This window comes from Monodelphis domestica, chromosome 3, assembly GCF_027887165.1.
Source record: "Monodelphis domestica isolate mMonDom1 chromosome 3, mMonDom1.pri, whole genome shotgun sequence".
Lineage (NCBI taxonomy): Eukaryota > Metazoa > Chordata > Mammalia > Didelphimorphia > Didelphidae > Monodelphis > Monodelphis domestica.
In genome coordinates, this window is record NC_077229.1 from 158,330,513 (window position 1) to 158,353,999 (window position 23,487).

Genomic DNA, 23,487 nt, shown 5'->3' on the forward strand with positions numbered 1-23,487 from the left:
CCTTTTCACAGCTGCATTTTGGTGTCCCTACCTTTCTTCAAGCCCAGCTCTTTCCTGACTCTCCCAGTTGTCAACCTTCTCCCAGCTATAATCACTCTGTATTATTTGCATCCTTCCTGTATTTATCTGTGTCTCTCTCCAATAAAATGTAAGCTTCTTGTGGATAGGTGGCATGCGGGATGGCTAAGTGGTACAGTAGATGGAATACCGGTTCTAGAGTCAGAAAATCCGACCTCAGACGCATATTAATCATATGACCCTGGCCCAATCACTTAACTCCTATTTGCCTCAGTTTCCCTAACTGTAAAATGGCATTGATAATAATAGGACCTACCTTTCAGGGTTATTGTGAGGCTCAAATGAGATAATAATTATAAAGCCCGGTATCTTTTACTTTTGTTTTCTTATACCTAACTCTTAGTACAGAGCCTGACATGTAATAGATACTAAATAAATGATTATTTAATATTATTTTAGTATTTTATGGTGACAAAATTCTGTCCTATTTGACTCTCAAGACAACCCTTCAAAATAATACTGGCAGAGGGCAGCTTGGGTAGCTCAGTGAACTGAGAATCAGGTCCAGAGATAGGAGGTCCTGGGTTCAAATATGGCCTCAGACACTTCCCAGCTGTGTGACCCTGGGCAAGTCACTTGACCCCCATTGCCTAGCCCTTACCACTCTTCTGCCTTATTACCAATCCACAGTATTGATTCTAAGATGGAAGGTAAGGGTTTTTATAAAAATAAAATAAAATAAAACAGGAATAATAATATCAGCTACCTCTCAGAGTTGTGACAAGGATACAATGAAATAAGATTTGTAAAACCACAAGGTATTATATAAATGCTAGCTATTATTATTGTTAAGGGTAGTATTTTCATTTTAATAAGGAAATTGAGACACAAAGGGGTTGTGACTTGCTTAAAATCACAGAACTTGTATGTGGCAGAACCAGGAGTTAAATGCTAATCTTTTAACTACCAATCATAAATCAAACCTGGCTTATGCCATGATTCTACCCTATTTCTCAAAAAAGGTCTTGGCAGGTTAGAACAATGAACCAAATTTATTAAGATAAATGTTCATTTCTTTACAGAGGTTCAAAAATTAACTTCCCAAACATGGTATCATCAACAAGCATTTATTATCTATAATACACATATTATAAATACATGTACCAATCTAGTACACACAATACAATATACCAATATATTATATTACTAAATTATGTTTAGATTTACTATACAAGGGAGACTGTAGTATATTAGAGCAGATGGAATCTTAGAGATCATCCAGTCAAGCTATTAATTTTGCAAATAAAGAAACTGAGAGGCCTTGAGAAATCAAAGTAAGAAAGTGACGAAGTTGCTTCTTGAACTGAGGTCTTTGGACTTTAAGCCCAGTTTGTGCTACACCATGATGCCTATGAAACCCTGGGATATGGCCTGGCAAACCGACTGAATTCAATGGGCCAAATTTAACAATATGAAATTGAATAAGGGGAAATGTAAAAGTTTAACTAGACAAATTCTGTTTGAGGGAGATACTTAGCAAGCAACAATTCACATGACAAATGACTTACATGAAGAACAGGGTATCAGCAATGTGGCTTGGCCACCAAAAAAACCACAATACTTGTTTGGGCTGCATTAGTAGAAATTTACCTTCAGAACAAGAAAGGTGATAGTCCCACGGCACTCAGAACTGATCAGACTTCATCTGGATGACTATGTTCAGTCCTATGTTCACATCCGAGAATCCTCCAGAGCACAGTGCCTGAGCTGATGAGGTCCTTATCATATCAAGAATAATTGAAGTTGCATGGACCATGCATGGAATTTGTTAGGGGACCTGGGTTCAAATCCTAGCTCTAGTCTAACTCCATGACAATGTATTTACTTAATATCTTGGATTCTCAGTTCCTCATATCTAAAATGAGTGAATTGGAGTAGAAAGCTTCTAAGATCCCTCTTGTAGCTCTAAATCTATTTTCCTATAAGGGAAAAGCTAGGGGCAGTGCCAGATCTGACATCAGTAAGGCCATCTTCCTGAGTTCAAATTTGGCCTCAGACATTTACAAACTGTGTGATCCTGGGCATGGTTAAGGTCACCCTTACCCCTCTTTTCCTCGGTTTTTCATCCATAAAATGAGCTGGAAAACCAAATGGCAAGCCTCTCCAGTATCTTTGCCAAGAAAATTCCAAATAGGGTCACAAAGAGTTGGATATGACTGAAAAATGACTGAACAACACCTAAAAGAAGGAGAATAACTTGTTCTGGAAAACTGTTCTAGAAAAAAATCACGTGTGGATATAACAACCTGAGAGGAAGGAATATTAAAAATGTGTAGAATAGAAATTAAAGTTAATCTTCAAAAGGAAGAATTAGGAGCAATACATGGAAATTATATGAAGGCTGATTTTGTTTCAATATAAGGAATAATTCTTAAATCTAGCAGCTAAGAAAGAGAATGGGGTCATCCTGTTAGTGAGTTTCCTATCAATAGCAACTTAAGGCTTCAATAACCACTTGTTAGAGATTCAAGTCTCAGAGGTTAGACTAGATAGATTCTTTCTTCTTTTCCATTACTAAGAAATTTTAATCATTTACATTTAATAATTACACCTCAAGGGGGGAGCTAGATGGTTTAGTGGATTGAGAGCCAGAACTAGAGGAAGAGGGTCCTGGGTTCATACACTTCCTAGTTGTGTGACCCTAGGTAAATCACTTAACCCCCATTGCCTAGGCCTTACTGCTTTTTTGCGTTGGAGCCAATACACAGTATTATTCTAAGAGGGAAAATAAGGGTTTAAAAAATAAAAAATAATTATTCTTCAATGCCAAGAATAAACTTTTTTTCCCTTTGGGGCAAAAAAGCTAATGGTTTTTCAATTTAGAATTTGAAATTTCTTCAAATAATAAAAATGAGAATTGAGATGGAAGGATTACAAAAAAAAAGGTTTATGATCAAAGTTGTGTGGGGCAGAAAACCTTGCTGAATTCCAGCCATCCTTTCACTTCAAGTGTTCACTTCAATCTCCCTCCCCCACAATTCCAATTTTCCAAATACAGTGTTCCAGGTGGTGAACAGTCTGTTGAGTTCTGTCTGTGCTTTACTGCTCTTGTACATAGTGTTCCAAATTAGACATTTTACTACAGTACAATATATATATTGTTTTATAGTTGCTTTCCTAGGAGTTGTGTTTGCTCAAACACTCTGTGTTACTTGGCTACCTGACATTTTTCCTGTTGAATATTTTACCTGTTATTGTTTTCCTATCCTCTTGTAGCTCAGTTGCCCCAAATGTATATCTGAATAAACATTTTGATTCAATTTGATTCAATTCAACAAACTTTTTTAAAAGTTTCTCTTATGAACAAGTCATTCTATTTGGTACTGGTAATATAAAGACTGACATAAAAACACTTCCTCTCCTGGTCTCTCCATTGGATAGTGCCTCTTCCCCATGGCCCCAAAATACTTTGAATTTATTTTTAACATATTTATATACTGTACCTTCTCCTACTAGAATGCAATCTTCTTAAGTCTAGAGACTACTTATTTCCTTTTTCTTGTATTCCCAGGCCTTTACTTCAGTGTCAGGGAATTAGTAAGTATTCAATAAAGGCTTAATGATTGACTTATTGTTTTCCATAATGTTGGTAATGTGCTGTTTGGAATTTTTTCTGTCATTGGATGAAGCTTAGTAGAACACATTAAATCTGCAGGTGAGAAAAAAATCAGTCACATGTCAAAAGATACCACCATTTATTCAGAGACAGTATCGTAATTTAGAGCTAGAAGGAATCTTAGAGATCATTTAGTTCTCTTACACATAAATGAGGAAAGAAATTCATCAGTGATGGAAAAGCAAAAAAATAAAAGTGAAATGGACTGTTATAGGCTAGAGTGTGATCCCTGCCTCATTTGAGGTAAGTTTATTAATAAAGAATCATTTATTGGGTATCATGGGATCTTAAATCATTGTTAGAGTTGGAAGGAATCTTGGGAATCATCTAGGCCAATCTCCTCATTTTAGGAACGAAGAATTGAGGTTAAATGATTTGTCCTAGTTCATATAGATAGTAAGTAACTGAGACAGGATTGGAACTCAAATTTGGGGTATTCTATCCCCAAATCCCAAATTCTTTTTACTGTGCCAATGTTGTTGAAGTGATTCTTATATGCTTTAAAACTCTGTATTATCATATTTTCCATATTTCTGATTTGTTAAAATAGGCTCAATGTTTACCATGTAGATCTTGAAAACTGGCAAGATGATCAAATTTATTCAAAGTCTTTGTGATTTTGTGAAGAACAATGAATAAGATGGGCATGAGCAGGCTGCAGCTTATCACAAATGAGGAAGGGTGATGGAAAAGATGGTACTGGAGACAAAAATTTTAAAAGTGGATCATCCATGTAGCCAGAGCAAAGTCAGGATAATCATTATTATTATTCATGATAATAGCTAACATTTATAAAGAGCCTACTGTGTGCCAGGCACTATATTAGACACTTTACAAATATTACTTCATTATCTCATATCTCATGAAAAAGCTAGGAAGTATAATGGGTATGACAGTTTAGTGTCCTTCCCTTCAACTAGAAGGACTTATAAGAGAGCTGCACAGATTAGGTGGGCATGGATGGATTATGTTCCTGAGTAGTGGAGAGAATTCTTGGGTGACAGTCCACTGGAAAGCTCCATGATCAAAGCCTGTCCAGATTAATGTAAATGCGATAATATTTGTAAAGCACTTTAAATACTCCCTTCCATCCATTCTGGCATGGCAACGACTGACAGAATTTAGAAATTTTCACAAGAGAAGCTAATAAGCCTGTCACATCAAGAACAATAATCTTTTATTATGGGCAAATTTTACCTTGAATAAGAGAAAAAAAAACTTGAGTTAGAAGAGAGGAAGACACAGAAAAGAAGACAAGAGAGGAGGGGATGAGGATACTTCATGATCACCTTCCCTCAAAAGCTATGGCTATATCTTTGGGGAATATCCAGGTCTTCGGGAGATGCCCATCAGGCCACAAATAAAAACTCATTTCTTAATTATGAACTCTGTACAAAGGCCTTGGGGCAACGCTGGAAAAACAAGACAGTCCCTCTTCTCAAGGACCACACATTCTAATGGAAGAAACAGAGCACCTAGCAGAGTTCTGCTAGAGCAAATGGAAAGCCTCAATAGGGCATAGCAGCAAAGCAGATAAATAGCAAGGCCCCGTGTTTCCAAGAGGGGGTAGTGCAGTTTGACTGAAGTATAAAGGGATGGTCACACTGATGTGGAAACACATCTTTGGTGTCACCCCAGTTGATTTTATATATGTATATGCACAAAAATACACACACATCTATATGTGTGTATACTTTTCTGATATTGAACTGTTGGATGGCAACAAGGAATTTCACAGTGAGAATTTTTATCTCTTGGTCTCTGGGGCCTGCACACCATTCTCACCAGCGTTGTTTTCCTAGATGACAATCATAGAATCAGTCTGGTCTTGGTGGCGTTGGTGTTCATAAGTAATTCAGGCTGGGGGCCCTGCACAGTCACCTCTGCCTAGCTGACTTGTCTGCTGGAGGGTGGCATTGAGCGAGTGTTGGAACGATAGTTCCAGGGATACTCCCTGGGCTGCCATCGGGACAAGGATCAGAGAGTGTAGACCTAGAATGAGACCGATGGTTCTTACAGGGCCCTTGGATTTGAGGTCTGGAGCAGCCACTTCTCCCAGAGAGGGCTTGATCGTGCTGGTCATGGTCTGGTTGGCTTTTGCTCAGGGAGAAAGAAGATTAAGTGGAGCTTCAGAGATCTAGAGGTAGAAGAGATTTCAGAAGTCATCTAACCCAATCTCTTCATTTTTCACGTAAGGAAACTAAGTCTCATTGAGGTTAGTGACTTGACCGAGATATTTAAATATGAAAAGACAAAGGTGGAATTTGAATCCATTAGATGTAACCTCAAGACCTGATACTCAGATGATACCAGACTCTCCATAAATCCCCAAATGAGCAACCTAGGTCAGACCCCACACCACAGAGTCACTGAGGGATGGAGAAAAGTCAATTTTCTACCTCTGATAAGTTAGGGACAAATTAGCCAAGAAAATGAAGTTTCTAATGAGGCAAATTCTATAAATGAGGGATTCCCCCAAGAAAGCAGATGGGGCTGAAGTACCAAACAGGTAGAGAGAGAATACTTGCCTACAGCAGAGACAGCCTATCACCAGGAAGTCTTGGCTTTAAACAGGAGGGTTGGTTTGTTTGTTTTTCACTTCTACAAGTGGTCCTGTGCTTATATCTGTAATTTAATTCATTAATAAAAGCATTTTCTGAAACTAGAGAGGGAAAATGCCTTATTTATGAAACTATATTATAACTGTTGCAAAAGTTTCTGCTTAAATTCATGCATGAATTGACAGAGGAATCTCTCAACCTGAGATATTCATCACAAAATGGATAGATACCCCTAATTTGTAGGTATAACCCAAACTTAAGAGCTATCTACTACTTAATGGTTTATTATAATGTTACTTTTGAAATGTAGCCAGTAACATATTAAACTTTTCATTCAAGAATTAAGTGTTCAATCAGTCAATTAGCAAGTATTCATTAAGTGCCAGGCTCTGTGTTGTGTGCTAGGGATATAGAGACAAAGAATGAAGCAATACTTATTCTCATGAAATTATTCTTTTCTTTAATGTTAATGGTATAACTCAGGTCTTTGGGCTACTACAGTATAATGATCTTGGTTTTAGTCTCATTTCTGAGTAAGTATTAATTGGATTTTATTTTTAAGGGAACAAAATAAGATATAATAATCTTGTAGATACTACTGAAACTTGGTTGTAAATGGTTTTTCTGTGGTTTCGAATGCCTTTTGCAAGAGTATGACAGTAAACATCTCTTGGGAAAATGAAAATGTTGATTTCTCACATCCTTGGAATTCTTTGCTGCCTTAGTTACCCATGTAGAACTTTTTTCCATTTTAGTTACTGAATAAATCATGGGACATTGTGTCATAACTTGTTCATGTCATTAATATATGGCCATTTGATAAAGATTTGTTTTTAACATATTCAGTAAGCATTTTTAAAAAGAAAAAAATAGGGTATGCTCAATTTCTTAAGTTTTCATGGATGCCAATGCTTGAAAAGTAAATAGTATAACATATTTGACTTGACCTGCATGTGATCATAGATTTAGATCTGAAAATGACCCTAAAGGGCCAAGTATTCCAAAACCTCTCCTTCAGTAAATGAGAGAGCTGAACTTCAGAGTTTAAATGTATTGATAGAATTTATGTTCTTTATAATCAATCAATAATTACTTATTCAGCTCCTGCTATATACTAGATACTCTGACCGGGCACTAGAGGTTCAAAAAGAAAGAATTAATCAATTCCTTCCCTCAGTGAGCTCATATGTCATTCTGAGAAACAAGTACATATAAAAGTATACGAGATAAATGTAACATAGTTGGAGAAGGGTGGGGTATTCCTTGAGGGTAGGGACTTATTTTTATTTTGTATCTAACAGTAGAAATGGTAGGTAGTTAATAAATTCATGTGCATTATTTTCCCTAGGTCATATACATAATAGATCATTGAGATGGGGTTTGAACCTAGGTCCTCTGATTCCAAATAATGTGTTCTTTCCATTATCCTGTACTGCTTTTCTATCTCTAACTGAAATATCTTGATTTATAAATTTATCACCAAAGTCCTACTTCATTACTGTATTGGGGAGTGCAGGTAACTCATAGAATGAAAGGTCTAGAAGAACCTTCAAAGCTGGAAAGGCTTCCAATATGAACCCAACAGTGGTCCATGTTTATTTTTCAAGAACTAACCCTGTTAAGTGTGAAAGAGCTCATCCTCAGAGGACTGACAACAGCTGTTGATTTTTTTTTCAGTCACAACTGTTCATGAAAGAGGTTCTACTTTGCAGCAGGGCCTATGGGAGGTCTTATGCCACTGAAAATGGAGCCTTGAAATACTGCAGTATGAATTTTATAAAAAGTTCATAGTGCTGGAAGCATCATGAATAGCTTGATTTTCTTACTAAGGCAAGCTTCACTTAGAATTTCTGCATCTTGGGGGCAAGGATGGTTTGTTTTTTGTCTTTTTTGTCTGTAGAGCTTAGCACTGTACCTTGCAACCCAGAGTGCTCAATAAATGTTAATGGTATTGAATGTGGACATCCCTTCTTTGTTAGATAATCAAAAGACAAGTGGCCTGGCTTGGCTTTATAAATTCCTCAAAAGTTCATAACTTGCACTTGCTGAAACACAGATGATAAAACCAAAAATCTATTAAACCAGAGCCTCCTCTACTGTAATGATCTCTTTTGTAGTGGGTCTGATATCTGACATTCCAGAAGCAAAGATGATAATAGTTGGCTTAGGGAATACCAATTGCCTGAAAATTCATGATTAATATTTCACTTAGTCTATGCCACATAAATTAGGGGACTCCGCTTTACATTTGAAATATGCCAACTGAGATTCAGGCATTCAGAAGTTATGCTGTGATGTGCCCATGCATTATTTCTGATTATGTTGAAACCCAACAGCATTGAGGTCTGGAAGGTGGCCATCCATGAAGCTGCCGAGTGAGGTCTTTCAGCCAAACTCCCAAACACAGGAGGGTAAGTTTGGGAAGCAAAGAAACATGCAAACTAGCTCTCAGTGCTATTTTGACCTGAGCTGAGTTGTTCCACATCTCAGCTGTTGACTACAGTGAAAAAGTCAACCCTAAAATAAATGTTTTCACAAAAACCATAAAAACACCTACCTTTCCTTTTATTTCACAATGTCTCTAGACAAAGTTTTTGCTCATCAGATTGTTCAGTGAGACTTAACTCTTGGGAGGTGACAGACACCTACTTTAGGATACAGCTTATGTCCTCTTTATATCATCCCTCTGGTTTAAGCTTGGCATCCACACATGAGATTGTAGATGGGAGGTGAGAATATAACCTAGAACCACATGCACACATTACATTTTATGGATTAAAAAATTGATAGAGAATAACCAACATGTATATAGTGCTTACTATGTGCTGAGTCCTGTGCTAAGGGCTTTACCATTCCTATCTCATTCAATCTTCACAATGACCCTGGGAGGTAGATGGTATTATTATCCCCATTTTGCAGATGAGAAAACTAAGGCAAACTGGCTAAGTGACTTGAGCAAGGTCACATAACTAGTAAGTATTTGAGGCCACATTGAACACAGGCCTTCCTGACTCCAGGCTCAGCCTTTTATCTGCTATCCCCTTGAGGCACCCAGCTGTCTTCATAGCTGACTTCTGAACAGCAGCAAACATCCTTACACTGAGCCCACTTAGAATCCCAGAACCATAGCCATGTCCTTTTTTTTTTTTAAGGTAATTTATCTGCCTTCTCTGAGCTTCAATTTCCTTCTCTATAAAATAGTAATAACATTTGAATTCCTAGAGTTGCTATTTATGTATGTGTTTATATTTAATTTCTCTTGAGTTTGGAGTTTTCTTTCTTTTTTTTTTTACAGAACTCGTGGTTCCATGAGTTCAGGAAAAGACTGATGAGGAAAGGCCTGTTCTCAAATGCAGATCTTTACCTGCTTTATAATTCATAACCTAAGAAATTTTCCAGGGGCACTGAGAGAATAAGTAACTTGTCAGGATCACACAAGAAGTTATGTGTCAGAGGCAGGGTAGAATCTCCCTGACTCTCTGGGCTCCTTCTCCTGGGTTATAGCATCTCCTCCCAAATATAGCACAGTGATCTACATGTAAAAAGTTCTTGCTACTTTTTTAACTGAATTGAAGGGGGAAACAATTCTGGGGTACAATGAACAGCAGGGGACTACTGGTTTAGAATTTAAAACTTCACTGAAAATATTTTCTTACTGTTCCCTTTGGATTATAAATCATCAAGTGAATCCTTAGAAAATTCCTTCATTGATGTTGCATAAATTTCCAACCTAGTCCAAATGCCCAAAAGTATACTAAAGAAAAGGCAGCCCAGAAAAAAAAAGCATACATGTCAGCAGTTTCTTTTGTGTAAAGGTTGAGGGGAGGGGAGAAACATGAATAGTTGGGAGGTACGTTTCCAAGAAAATCAGGGGGAAACTTGAGAAAATTCTTTTTTTGGGTTACAGAAGGCCTCTGTGTCTTTTGAATGAAGAAATGTTAATGATGGACTAGCATATTGTAATATGCTTCTCACTCTATCCTTGAAAACGGGTGCCTGATTACAAACAGTAGTGCTCTTAGGATCTCACTCTCTTACTCCTAAATCAGGGGATCTTAACCTTTATGTGTGCCCTAGATCCCTTTGGCAATCTGTTGAAGCCTAGGGACCTCTTTTCAGAATAATGTTTTAAATGCATGACATAAACTACAAAAGATTACAAAGGAAACCAATTAGACTGAAATAAATTTATCAAGATACTTCACAAAACAATTTAATAGACTAAAATTTCCTAGAATAACTAGAACAGTAGAGATAATCACAAATTTCTTAAATCACAAGATAGAAACTTGCCCAGTTTTGCCCCAAAATAGTTATATTTCTTTTGTTGTAGATTATTCTGAAAAATCTTGGGTACAGAAGTGAGCAGAAGTAAGTGAGTAGTTAGGAGAATTTTGAACATAGATCATCATGAAGTTTTGAAGAATGGGTATGGGAGGGGTTTTTAAATGAGCATTTAACCTACAGCTCTTATTCATTACAAATCATATTTACCAAAGCTAGAGCTTTTCTTTGTATGAGATTCATAGAGCCCTAAAGGTAAATTTGAGATATTTAGTATGCCTTACGGTCTTCCTCCTGAGTTGGAAACTTTTTGTGATTTCAATCAATATAGTCCAAAGGGATGGGGGGGGGGGTTGGTGAGGGGGGTATACCACTTCTTCTCCAAGATATTCTCTACTGAAAGTTTAAACATGATAACTTCTTCTTTGATGTGGCTAGAGATACCTGCAATTATATGGAGGAGGTTGAGTCTGATTTTTTCTCCAGTTTAAATGTGTTTTAGCTCTGTTGGGTGCCTGGTTTCACTGGACAGTTTCTCTCACCACCTTAGATGAGAGTATAATCTGAAAGCCCTTGTCAATCAGCATGCTATTTCATTAATATTTTATGAATTCACTCATTCATTCAACAAATATTTATTTAGCATTTACTCTACACATGGCACTGTGTTAAGTACAGTAGCCAGTACAGCAGTCTATAAGGAACAATCTTTATCCTCAAGACACTTACAGTCTTATATAGTAGAAAAGATCTCCAGTAACAACAAATTCAGAGCAGTATCTGATTCATTCCTTTTACTTTTATACAAGTGAAGTTCTACAGGATTCAGAGGACAGAGGGAGCACTTCTTGATGAGATGATCAAGGAAGGCTTTGTGTAAAAAGGTAACAGTTGATCTTTGTCTTGAGTTATGGCAGATTCCAATATGTGGAAGTCGGAAAGGAAGAGAGAAAAGGAATTCTTGGAGAAGGAAATAGCATAACCAAAGGCAAAGAAGTAGGGAAAAGAAAAGTGCTTCTAAAATAGTAAGTAGACTGATGTGAGGAGAAATTTGAGATAGAGAGACTCTCAGTGGCCAGGCTTACGGTATCAGTCCAGGTGTGAAATGATGAGCACCTCCACCAGGGTGGTGAAAGTATTAATAGAGAAAAGAGGTATATAGGAGAGTGTTATGAATAAGAAATTGACAGTAAATTGACAGTTAGTAAATAACAAATCATAAAGATATTAAAGATATATTCAAAAGCTGATTCTAATGAGCAAAGTGTTCATGGACCAGACTTATGGATATATTTTTATTTTTATATTTATATTATGGATATATGTTTAATATTTCACATGATTGATTTCTGAATCCTTAAATTGGACTGGGTTAAAATTTTGCTGAACTTAAAAGGTTTTGGCCAGGGTTCTGGGAAGAGAGAAGTTTTTTCACTAGATTTGCAAATTACTCTTCCTGGGCACCTAGTGGTACAATTGTGTTACTACTCATTTCTTTATCTTTGTAATTGGACACTAATATAATGTTCAAACCTTTGCTGTTTCCTTTATTTGATGGACACCCCAAAAAATCCCAATGCTAAAAAGGTATAATAAATGTTCAGTGGAACACTCACAAAAAGAATAAAAATTAAAATAAAATAAAATAGTAAGTAGTTTAGTTTTGCTAGATAACTAACTGAAAGGTAAAGTGAGAGCTTTGGTACAACTGAAATGCTGCTCTGAGGACTCTATACTTTCTTTGGTTGACAATAGGAAACTATTAAAAGTTTTCTAAAGAGAAGAGTCAAAATGATCAAGGAAGTGCTTTAAGACGAATGAACATCCATGTGTAGGATAGATGTGATGTATGTTGAGATGGAGGACCATTTAGGAGGCTTTTGTAATCTTTCAGATAGGCAGCAATAAGAACTTGAACTAGAACAATGGCAGTGAGGAAGACATGAGAGAATCTTGAGTTGAAAGTGAAGATCTTGGTGGTTATCTAATCCAACATTCCACTCCATGCAAGAATCCCCTTTTCAATATCTTTTAAGAGGAATTCATCTGGCCTCTTTAAAAATTATTCAAACAGATCTCAATACCTCACAAAATAGTTCATTTCATTTTGGGATTGCTAGTTCTTAGAATTTTCATTTGTTTTGTTTCCCTATATCTACTGGTCCTAGATCAGGTCTTCTGAGGTACACAGAATCAATCTAGACCTTCTCCAGAATAGTCCACATTTTAAAAGATTTCTACCATTGCTGCCCTTTCTCCTCCTCTTTCTCCTTCTACCTGCCTTTCTCTGATTTTCTTCCCTTAATCTCAGTAATCCCAGTTCCTTCAGACTCCTAATATGAAATGGTCCTGGTCATTTCCCCTGGATATATTCCAATTTGTCATTGTTTCTTTTAAAGGGTGGAGCCTGTAATAAAGCTCAGAATTCTAGATGAGGTCCAGCCAGTACAGGATACACTGAGAACTACTAGCCATTCTCATGGAAGATTGGTGTATATTTGTAGGCAGAGCAAAAGAAGCCAGAGGAGAAGCAATGAAAGATTCCTCAGAAGGGAATTACAAATGAGGAGAAATGGTGAGGGGATGAGCAGCCTGGGAAGGTATAAAAAGCAAAAGTGAAAAAGTTAGTCTTGGAAAGAGAATGGATACTTCTTCCTCTGCTCTTCTTTATCTCAGAAGCCTTTCCTCAACCCTTCAGCCTCTTGAAGCTATTGTTCCAGAGCAGCTGTGGGAAGGTAGGAAATGCTGTGTGAGAATTTCCATTTCTAAATTCCACTGAACACCCTAACAGTTTTTTCTGCCTCCAGATGTATATTCTGCAATGATAAGGACTCGAAGAGAATTAGGAGTGTTCTTTTGTATCTTCAAGGGCTTCTTAGAAAATTTGCCTTTACATAAATGAATATAGTTGACTTTTGATTCTGTGGGGTTTCTCTAGCTTATGGATCAATGAAGCCTTTTGTTTTTTCCTTCTGTCACTTTGACCCTATATATTTGTCTGTGTGTGTTCTTCACTTTGGGAGAAAAGCCAAATCACATATATGAGGTGATAAGAGAGATTAGATTTTAAGAAAACCAAATATGAAAGTTTCTAGCATTTTTTAGTATATTCAACCCCACTCCTATATCTTTATTTTTATATCTACATGGTATTAAATAATGAGATTTAATGGTCAAAATTATGGTTCTGAGTCAGCCCAGAAAGATAAGATTAAATTATGTTCATCATAAAGCATATGTATTTAGGAAATTAAAGGACATCATGAAGAAAAACAAAGTCAATGCAATGTGTGTCTAAAAACATTTCATTTATTCTAGAGGAGTAATAGAGGTAGCTCTGGCATTTTTGCCATGTAAAAGGCTGTTCTGAGAATTAGGAAATCCAGTCCTAGTTCTGCAATTACATGTCGGTGTTATATACAAATTATCTCTCTTCTTTAAACTTCATTTCCTTCATATGCAAAATGAAGCATCAAAAATAAATTCTCTTTAAGGCCACTTCCAATCCCCAAATTCTATTATTCTATCCAATTGGTCAAGATAGCCACTTCTACAAACAATTATTTAAAATTATTTCTTTTTTAAAAACTGTTAGAGATACAACCAATAGCAGCAATAAAAATAAAATAAACATACAAACTAAGGAATAAAATCATTCATTATCATTTTAATGAATTAGTAGACAACAAACAAGATACATTTACTTAGTCTTATTCCAAATCTATCTGAAGTACCATTATCTTTAGTTTGCTTTCTTTTTGTATGTGGTTGTAACAGCTCTCACAAACAAGTCCAAGGACTTTTACATTAGCTGTCAGTTTGTGTATAGCCCTGGTCCAGATGATTACTTTGTATTCAGTAGAATATTAGCTACTTTATGGTAGGAACTGTCTCACTTTTTAATTTATATCCCCAGTAGCACAGAGTAGGCACTTAAGAAATGTTCATTGACTGATTGACTTCATGTTGATTGACTTCTACATTTCCATGTATTTTTCATATTTTATCATACTTATGGCATCATAATATTCCATTGAAGTTAGAAGGCTAGAAATTAGGGAGCAAGTCACTTCATTTCTCAATGCTCTAGTCTCAGCAACTCTGTAAGCCTCTTGAATTTCAGAGAAAGTACTGACCAACATTGACAGTAGGAACTCCCTCTATTATTAAAATCATAGTCCAATTCCTATTGTAATATTCTAATGAATCCTTATACTATTGTGCCTTTAGCCACTTTTCATTTGTTGGACACATAGTTTTGGTTTTTTTAGTTAAGAAAACTTTAATTGAATGAATAAGAAATCAGTAACTATAGAAGCTTCTATGCTTCTGAACTATGTATTATATTTGGGGGGCTCTTTAAATGTTGGTGCCCTGATACAGATTCCTTTTTTTAAATAATATTTCATTTTCCCCATAATGTAAAATAATTTTAGCATTCTTTTTTTTAATGTTGAGTTTCAAATTCTCTCCATTCTTCTGACCCTCCCTCCCTCCCTCAGTCCCTCCCTGTCCTCCTCCCTCTCTGAAGTGACAAGCAATCTGATATAGATTCTAGATGTGTAATCATGTAAAATATTTTTCCATATTAGTCATGGATATGTATAATAAATAGTTTTCTTATAAGCAAAAAATTAATTTACTATTATGAGATGAGAAAAGATTATTATGAAGTCATTGTGGATTCAGTGGGTAAGGGGAAAGCTATAAAATTAAACAGTCTCTATATATTAGTTTGGGGATGGTTATTTGCATCATTTAAATAACAAGATTACCTTTATATACTTGAAATAGGACATATTCCTTTGTTTTCTTTTCTTTTTAAAAAACTCTTACCTTCCATTTTAGAACCAATTGGTTCCAAGGCAGAAGAGTTGTAAAGGCTAGCAGTGGGGGCTAAGTGACTTGCCCAGGGTCACACAGCTAGGAAATATCTGAGGTCAGGTTTGACCCCAGGACCTCTCCTCTCAGACCTGGCTCTCAATCCCCTAAACCACCTAGCTACCCTCCATATTCATTTGTTTTTAAGCATTTGATTGCAGATTAGAGACTCTAAAGAAACTTCAAGTCAAAGGATTTACAGCCTCTATTAATTAAATATCAATTCAATCCGACAAAGTCTTATTAAACATCTAGATGCTGAGGTTTCAAGGAGATTTTGAAATGAATAAGAATGTCTCTCTTCAAGAAGTTTTTGCTTTAGTAAAGGAGATAGGAAGAAGTAGCCAGGTACAGAGGATAAAGAACCCATCCCCAAGTCAGGATGACTTGGGTTCAAGTGCCATTTAAGACTTCAAGTCTCCTCTCTGACATATACTGGTTGTGTAACAACTTCTCAGGGCTTTGGGAAATGTTTTAATCCTGTGTAGTTAGTTGTAGATCAAGTATTGATCTGAATCCGTAAGATCATTCCACTGGCATTTCTTATTTCAATGATAGGTCCAGTGTTTGTGTGTGTGTGTGTGTATGTGACATAAAAAAGACATACACACACACATATACAAACAGAGACACAGGATGAAAGCAAAAATTTTAATGCAAAGTGGAACATAACTAAGTCATGAGTAACATGCAAAGTTCTCTGTGTCCAAAGAAGAAAAAGACAATTTCAGATTGGTAGGAACAAGGAAGGCTTCCCAAATACGTTATATGTGATGGAGCTTGAAACATGAGTAGGATTTCATCAAACAGAGATAGGGGAAGGTAGAGAGGAACTCCTGGGCAGGAAAGCTAAAGATTTCAGGGAGGCCTGGCGAGGAGTAATGTGATGTAAAGTGTCTACTGCGCTCATCTAAGTGGAAGGAAAATATTTCGGTAAGCACACAGTTTTCAGGAAGGCATATCTGTACAACAAAGTATACCTCTATGCCTTTATTTAATGATCTCTCTCTTTTCCTACTTTTTCGCTGATCTTTTGTTCAAATATTCCCTTTGAAGTCTATATCCATAAAGGAAGATTTCAGTGAGAGGCTTTGCCAATAACAGCTCTTTATACTGTGAAACATTAATCAGAATATCAGAATGCTACCCAGAAACCTTTGTCACTAAGAACAACTACTGAATCTACATTAAAGCCAAATCATTTTAGCAGCATCTACTGATAATTACAAGGCTGACCACCACTCCAGCTGCTTCTTAATGGTTATACTTGGCTCCTTCAATTCAAATGGGTCCTGTCTCCTCCCTAGAGACCTTTAAATGAGGAATCAGCAGGAAACTGGGTTGTTTTATGTTCTTTCTTCCTGAAGTTATATGACTAACCTAAATGAATTTGATGGCCTTATTTTGGGAAAGGAAGGGTTTGGAATGTTTTTAAAAGACTTACAAAAAATTCAATTACTTAAGAGTTCTTCTCTTCCAAAGATAATATGAAGTGGTTGTTAAGCACAAAGACTAAATACCCAGATGTAAACAAAAGTGATAATATTCTAATGGGGGAAGGCACTCAGACCTACAAATTAAATTTATAGTCCATGTGTTATTTCTTGCCTAATGTACCATGACAAGCAAGAAGCACTTATTAAGCACCTACTATGTATCAGGGACAGGCACTGAACCACACACTGCACACAACATTTCATATTCTAATGTTATTTTATTTGTTTACTTTTTTATCTTGGACTAAGATACCAAGAGGAAGCTCCTAAAGAGGAGAATACCTACCTATTTTGGATCCATAGAGCACCAGGGAAGTATTCTCTGTGTTTTAGAAAACACCTTATATTATGTGATCACTGAAAAAGGAACCATAGAGTTGAGAGGTCACCTATACCAGTATTTCAGACTATACTGTATCTTGGGTAATTAAATTACCTAAATTATCTACTGTGAACTCTTGAGTTCCACAATATGTTAACTTTCATTGACTCAGAGTATAATATGGGGAATTAAAATATAAAGATAGCCAGGAGAAATAAAATGAAATTTGATGGACAACCCATAAAACTGATCCATGTATCTTAGGCAAATAGTATATTTGAACAAATGAATCACAAAATTGAGCAGGAGGAAAAGAGGTTGACTTTGGGAAATGATGTGCTGCTTTGAATGACCTCAGCTTTCTCTCATGAGAAAAAAGGTCCATCTTTTACCATTAATATTTATAAGATGCATATGATCATGTAAGACAGATATTTCCACATGGATTATCTAAATATATAGAAATAGCTCATGGGTGGCACCAATAGTTATCTCTAGAATATGGTTCACTTCTCTCCAAAGGAGACTAATTTCCATCTTGAAAGTAGCATGTGAAGGCCACAGCTGGGCACTTGCTTTTTTCTGGTCCTGACTTCTAAAGAAGTATCAGGCCAAGATTTTATCTAGCTGCCTCCTCAAATATTACTGGTCTAGTCTAAGGGTATGAGTCTGCTTCAGAAAGTGTATATGTATAAATGGAGATCTTGAGTCTTTAGACTTCATCCCCCAGAAGTCCCTTAGTATTTCCCAGAATTCCATTTATACAAAAATAAACCACTTTGCTGGTTAATCTTTTTTGTTTTAAGCCCTTACCTTATCATAGAATTGAGACTAAGAAAGGCAAAAGAGATGTAAAGACTTTGCATTTGGGGTTAAGTGACTTTCCCAGGTTCACACACAGCTAAGAAGTATCTGAGGCCAGATTTGAACCTAGGATGATCCCATTTCCAGGCCTAGCTCTTTATCCATTGAGCCAACTAGTTACACCTTTCCCAGTTAATCTTAAGGGAGAAGGCAGGTTATATCCTTCAACTTAGTTCTTTTCCATCAAATGCTTGAATGCCACATTCCCTGAAGAATTAAAACAGGGTTATCCAAAAGATAGTAGAAAGGTAGGAATAACATACTACCAACCAAGAACTGTGAAAGAGAAGTGAAAGGAGGTCATTAGAGAAATACCAGATATGTAAATAGATCCATGTGGGAAGAGTGAGACATCACTGATCTGGATAGCCTACAGACTGCACAAAAAGTCATCAAAAGTCAAGAGATCCAAAGAAAGGCCCTTTGCACTTTCAGTGAGACCCTTATGAAATATTTTCAGGAAAACATGGATAAAGAATATACAGTTTGGACAGGAATGAAGGGGTTGCATGCTACACAGTTGGAGGGAAAACCTACATCAATGAAATCACAGATCCATCAAAGTGAGGTTTTTTAAAAGTAAAGACTTTCAGCATTAAACATTGTGTGGCTCAGTTAAATTAGCTACAAATTGGGGGCAGCTGGGTAGCTCAGTGGATTGAGAGCCAGGCCTAGAGATGGGAAATCCTAGGTTCAAATCTGGCCTCAGACACTTCCCAGCTGTGTGACCCTGGGCAAGTCACTTGACCCCCATTGCCTAGCCCTTACCACGCTTCTGCCTTGGAGCCAATACATAGTATTGACTCCAAGACGGAAGGTTTAAAAAAAAAAATTAGCTACACATTGGTGTTAATCCACAGACCAGTGATAAGGGGAAGAAAAACCCAACTAATATAATCCACCTTCCCTGTAGGGTTTTTGATGGATGGTCGTCTTACTTCTACTTGGATAATGGTGACATTGGTGAGGATGATTCACATATCCTTTTTTTTTTTTCCAACAACATATGATGTCAGGAAAGATTCCCCTCAGGAAGCAGTCTTGGATACTTCCTGAATTGTTTGGCGTTCCTTCTATGACAAATTCGGATTGCTATTTCCCCTGACTTCAGCAATTCCCTATATTTAGTTGTGCTGATTGATTAATCACTCAATCAACTAGCATTTGCTGAGTGTCAAAAATTTGCCTTCTGACACAAAAATTAAACAGTACCTGCCCTCGAAGACCTTATAGTCAGTCTATCAGGGCAGTAGTATATTTACACATCAATATGGAAAATAAGTCTACAAAATAAATGTCTGATGATTGGTGGAGAGTAGTCAGTAGTAGCTAGGGGAATCGGGAAAAGCCAAATGTAGCAAATGAATACAGATTCACCATGGTGTCATGTACATATTGTGTTGTTTTGTTTTTTTTTTTTACTCATTCACAGACAAATAGGGAAAGGGTTCTCAGTTCAGTAAATCAAGATGAATTACTTGCCATATTAAAACATCTTCTCTAGTGTTCTTTTTCAATGAGTATGTGAAATACGGGGCAGGGAGGCGATGTAGAACATGCAGTATAGTCTGTAATTGGTTTTTCTCTGGAATAAGAGCCCAAAGACTAGTTCCAAGTCCTTGCTCTTGTATTGTATTGTCTGAATCTCTCTGCACTTCAGTTCCTTCATTTGTACAGTGAGGATTACAGTCCCTGCTCTATCTACCTTATAAAATTGTTCTGAAGATCACGTGAGGGGATGCTTTTGATATAAGGGTGCTTTATAAATGCTATACAGTCATCTAAACTGAAAATCTCCCGCATATTCTAACACAGGAGGCTAATATAGCTTAAAATTGGCATAATTTCTCCACATCCTTTTACCAAACCAGAGCAAAATTAGTTGCTGGTATATTGACTGATTCTTGGTACAAATCTCTTTCAGATGTGCCGAGAATAAAACAGAAAATTACAGTACAAAATGATTTTGGACCCAGAAAATACATGAGGGGCTATGTTGAGCTCCAGTAATAATAGAGATATAGAGCCAATTTATATCCTCAGGGTTTGCAATTGATGGCAGATCAGGGGCATGATGAGGTAATAATGGATTTTCAGGACTTGTCTATTCCTGTGCTGGGTTTCTCATTTTCTTGCAGACAGTTAAATTATGGCATTTGGGTTTCTGTTTACTTTTGTTAAGGATGTAAGTAATGTTCAGGCCCTCATTACCTTTCAGCCTGAACCATTCCCTCCTTACAAGATTTTCCCTGCTTCCAGTAACTCACTCCTCCAATTTATCCTCCAAGCTTGACAAATGAACCATCCTGACACAGCTCTGATTATATTACTTCCTTGCTCAGAAACTTATCCTGGTCCCGGATTGCCTACTGAATAAAATATAAATGATTTAGTTTGGCATTCAAAGCCTTCCAGAATCCTTCCTTTCCTGCCTTTACTATATTACCCATCCTTCCAACTTAACTTCATATATTATTGCCCAGAGATATCAAACTTGCTGCCATTAGTTTATATACATGGAAAACTCCAGAGTACAAGTGCTGCCTCAGAAGCATATTAAAATGTAATCGGGAAATGTTAACAAAATAGATAAAAATACAGTACAATATAATGTTAATTTGTGATTTTCTAAGATATATTTTTGCACCTTTTTGTGGCCCCTTTTCTATTTGAGTTTGACACCACTGATCTAGCCAAACCAGAAAGCCCATGTTTTCCCACTCTACAATGACCTTCATGCTTGTAATGTTTTCTTCCTTTCCCTACCTACTTTTGGAAATCTTACTTATTCTTCATTAAGCCTTCCCTGATCATCCTCCACTTTCACCCTTTCCTTTCCCCACCAGTGGTAATACCAAACACATAACACTGTATTTCTCTAATGCATGCATCATATTCCAGCTTGTATTATAATTACTTGTCTCCCTGATTTTTCTTGTCTAATAGAGTTTTTTTGAAAGCAAGAACTAGTGAATTTATGTTAGTTTCTGTCCCAGGCTTAACATAACAGATCACACATAATTGAACATTAACAAATGTTTGTTGAATGCTGAATGCTGTTTATCTCTTAGTCAACATGCTTTTTAAAAAAATCAACAACTCTGCTCTTTAGCTATGTCTAGAGAATTGACTTTAAACATACGGACCAATATCTCTCATTTAATAAATCCATGTAGTAACAAAATCTGAAATATGGCAGGTTCAATTATGTTGTTCAGATCCCATTGCTGGATTTCTGTCAATGTTATAAATCTGTAATCATTGGAATTATAAGATTTTCCACTTTTGCCAAGCTATGACTCATAGATAAATAAACTGAGTCTTTATCTGATCTACTTATCTCAACTTCAAACCTATCTATTCTTTTAAAAAATATTTTATTTTTCTCCAATTACATGTAAAAACAGTTTTTAACATTTAAAAAAAATTTTGAGTTTCAAATTTTCTCTCCCCCCCCCCCCATTCTCTTCCTCCCTGAGAAAGGAAGCAATCTGATCTAGATTTCACAGGAATTTCAAGTATATTCTAAAGAGCAAGGTACTTGCAGGACACTTTCACAACCAGAGCAGACATGGTCTTTGGGAGGTAAGAGGAATGCCAATCCTTGTAAATATCTCACTTCAGCTTTCTTCTTTATGTAATGGGAGCTTATAAACATCATCTTGATGTGATAGAGGGAAATACTTTGGATGTGGGATCCCAGTACCATAGATCTAGAGCTAAAAGGGACCATCTGGACTGACCCTTTCATTTTACAGATGATGAAAATAAGGCCCAAGGACTAATACAAGATCACACTAGTAGGAGTTACCAGAATCCCATGAACTACATTTAGGAAACCTGAGTTCAGGATCTATTCTGACCCTTCCTAACAAGTCATTTAAGCTATGGAAGCCATATTTTTTTTTTGCCCATAAAAATGGAGCTAATAAAATTTGCACTACCTACTCCCAGGGTCAATGAGACAAAAAAGTGCTTTGTCAACCTGATGAAAGCATCACCAAACCATGAGCTGTGATTATCACTTTAACCTCTGTTCAGGTCTGTTCTTGAGCTGTTTCCCCACAGTGTATTTGGACCTCCCAAGAAGTGAAGGAAGGATTAGCCTCTCTTTTTTCTTGCCTAGTGCTGCCCCCTTTACTTTGGTTGTCAAAGTTAATATTAAAAAAAAAAAGACAACTTTTGCACCATTTGGGCTTGTCTAGCTATAACTTGTCCCCATCTAACTTGGTTATTCAGGAGCTGGTTAGTTATTTTGTGATTTATCAGACATTCTCTTTTGTTTTTCTCTCTCCTATTACCAAACATCTTACTGACTCACTCTCTAGCCCCCCAGACCATTGAGTATAGCACTTTAAGGTTTGAAAAATCACTTTATATACATTATGATATTGGCTATAACAACCCTGTTAGGTAGGTGGTACTCTCATTGTTCCTATCTTTCAGTTCAAGGTATTAAAAATGTTACAATAGCTCATGTTGAATAAGTCACTTTATCTACCTTTGAAAGAGATATACAGGATAGAAAGCTATTCCTGTTTTAGTATGTCTCCACAAGTGCATTTGATGTTCAGTCAACCTCTGCATCTCTTTCCTACCTCTTAACTACAAAGATTTTCTATAAAATGTAATTATAATGATTTCAAAATATTACTTTGTTCAAAATGGACTCTAGATTTTCATTATTGTACCACAGAACTTGTTTCTCTCCAAGAAGATACCCTTAACCCCTCCTAGCTCAGTGCTCAATGAAAGATGATTTTTAATTTTTAATCAGTTAATTATTTTAACCTTTAAATAATTTTAACTTAAAAAAAAGCCCAAATAACCTTACCCTCATCCCCTGCATTACCCCTTCCCTCAAGTCCCTCACCACCACCAGCAGCAGGACCACCAACTTCATTTTTATGTTATAGGCTCATTTAAACCAATTCTAGACTTTCCCTTCATTCTGGTGGGTTAGGCTGAACCGTAGTAGCAGTTTTCCTTTAAAGAACTGAACCCGGAAAGAAAAGAGAAAAAAAAAGAAGAAGCAGCAGCAGCAGCTACCAGTCAGGGAAAGTCATAATCAGATAGTGCTGTTTCAGGACTAACAACAGAAGAGCTATCTGGAGTCCAGGCATTGTTCCTGGTTTGTTTTAGAACTGTTTGTACAGTGTCCAAATCCTAATGTTACGGATTAAAGTATGGCCCAGTGGCTATATAACAGCCTGAAGAAAAACTCTTTGGGGGGAAAGCCTTACTCTTTGACTGCTAAGTATGTTTTTCGTTTTAGTCCAGAGGAGGGGAGGCGATTTACTGCGGGCAATGAAAGAGCCCCTTGCCCTCGGTTGTGATGCCACAGGGTGGGAGCAGAGGGACATTCTCATTTTAGAGCTAAGCGTC

The 23,487-nt window shown here is 36.6% G+C and overlaps 1 protein-coding gene across 8 annotated transcripts in view; it reads left to right on the forward strand.

The window, feature by feature from the left end:
* Positions 1-23,487, forward strand: part of SYBU (syntabulin) — a 104,935-nt gene that overhangs the window by 60,063 nt on the left and 21,385 nt on the right. Inside the window, exon 1 of one of the 8 annotated variants that reach the window (XM_056823182.1) lies at positions 7,327-13,274. The exons of 6 other annotated variants lie outside the window; for them this stretch is intronic. In XM_056823182.1, coding sequence (XP_056679160.1) covers positions 13,181-13,274 — 94 coding nt within the window. In that variant the 5' untranslated portion in view covers positions 7,327-13,180. Of the gene's footprint in view, positions 1-7,326; positions 13,275-19,589; positions 23,360-23,487 lie in introns of those variants that run through there. One more of the 8 variants, XM_056823183.1, reaches the window with a different exon arrangement.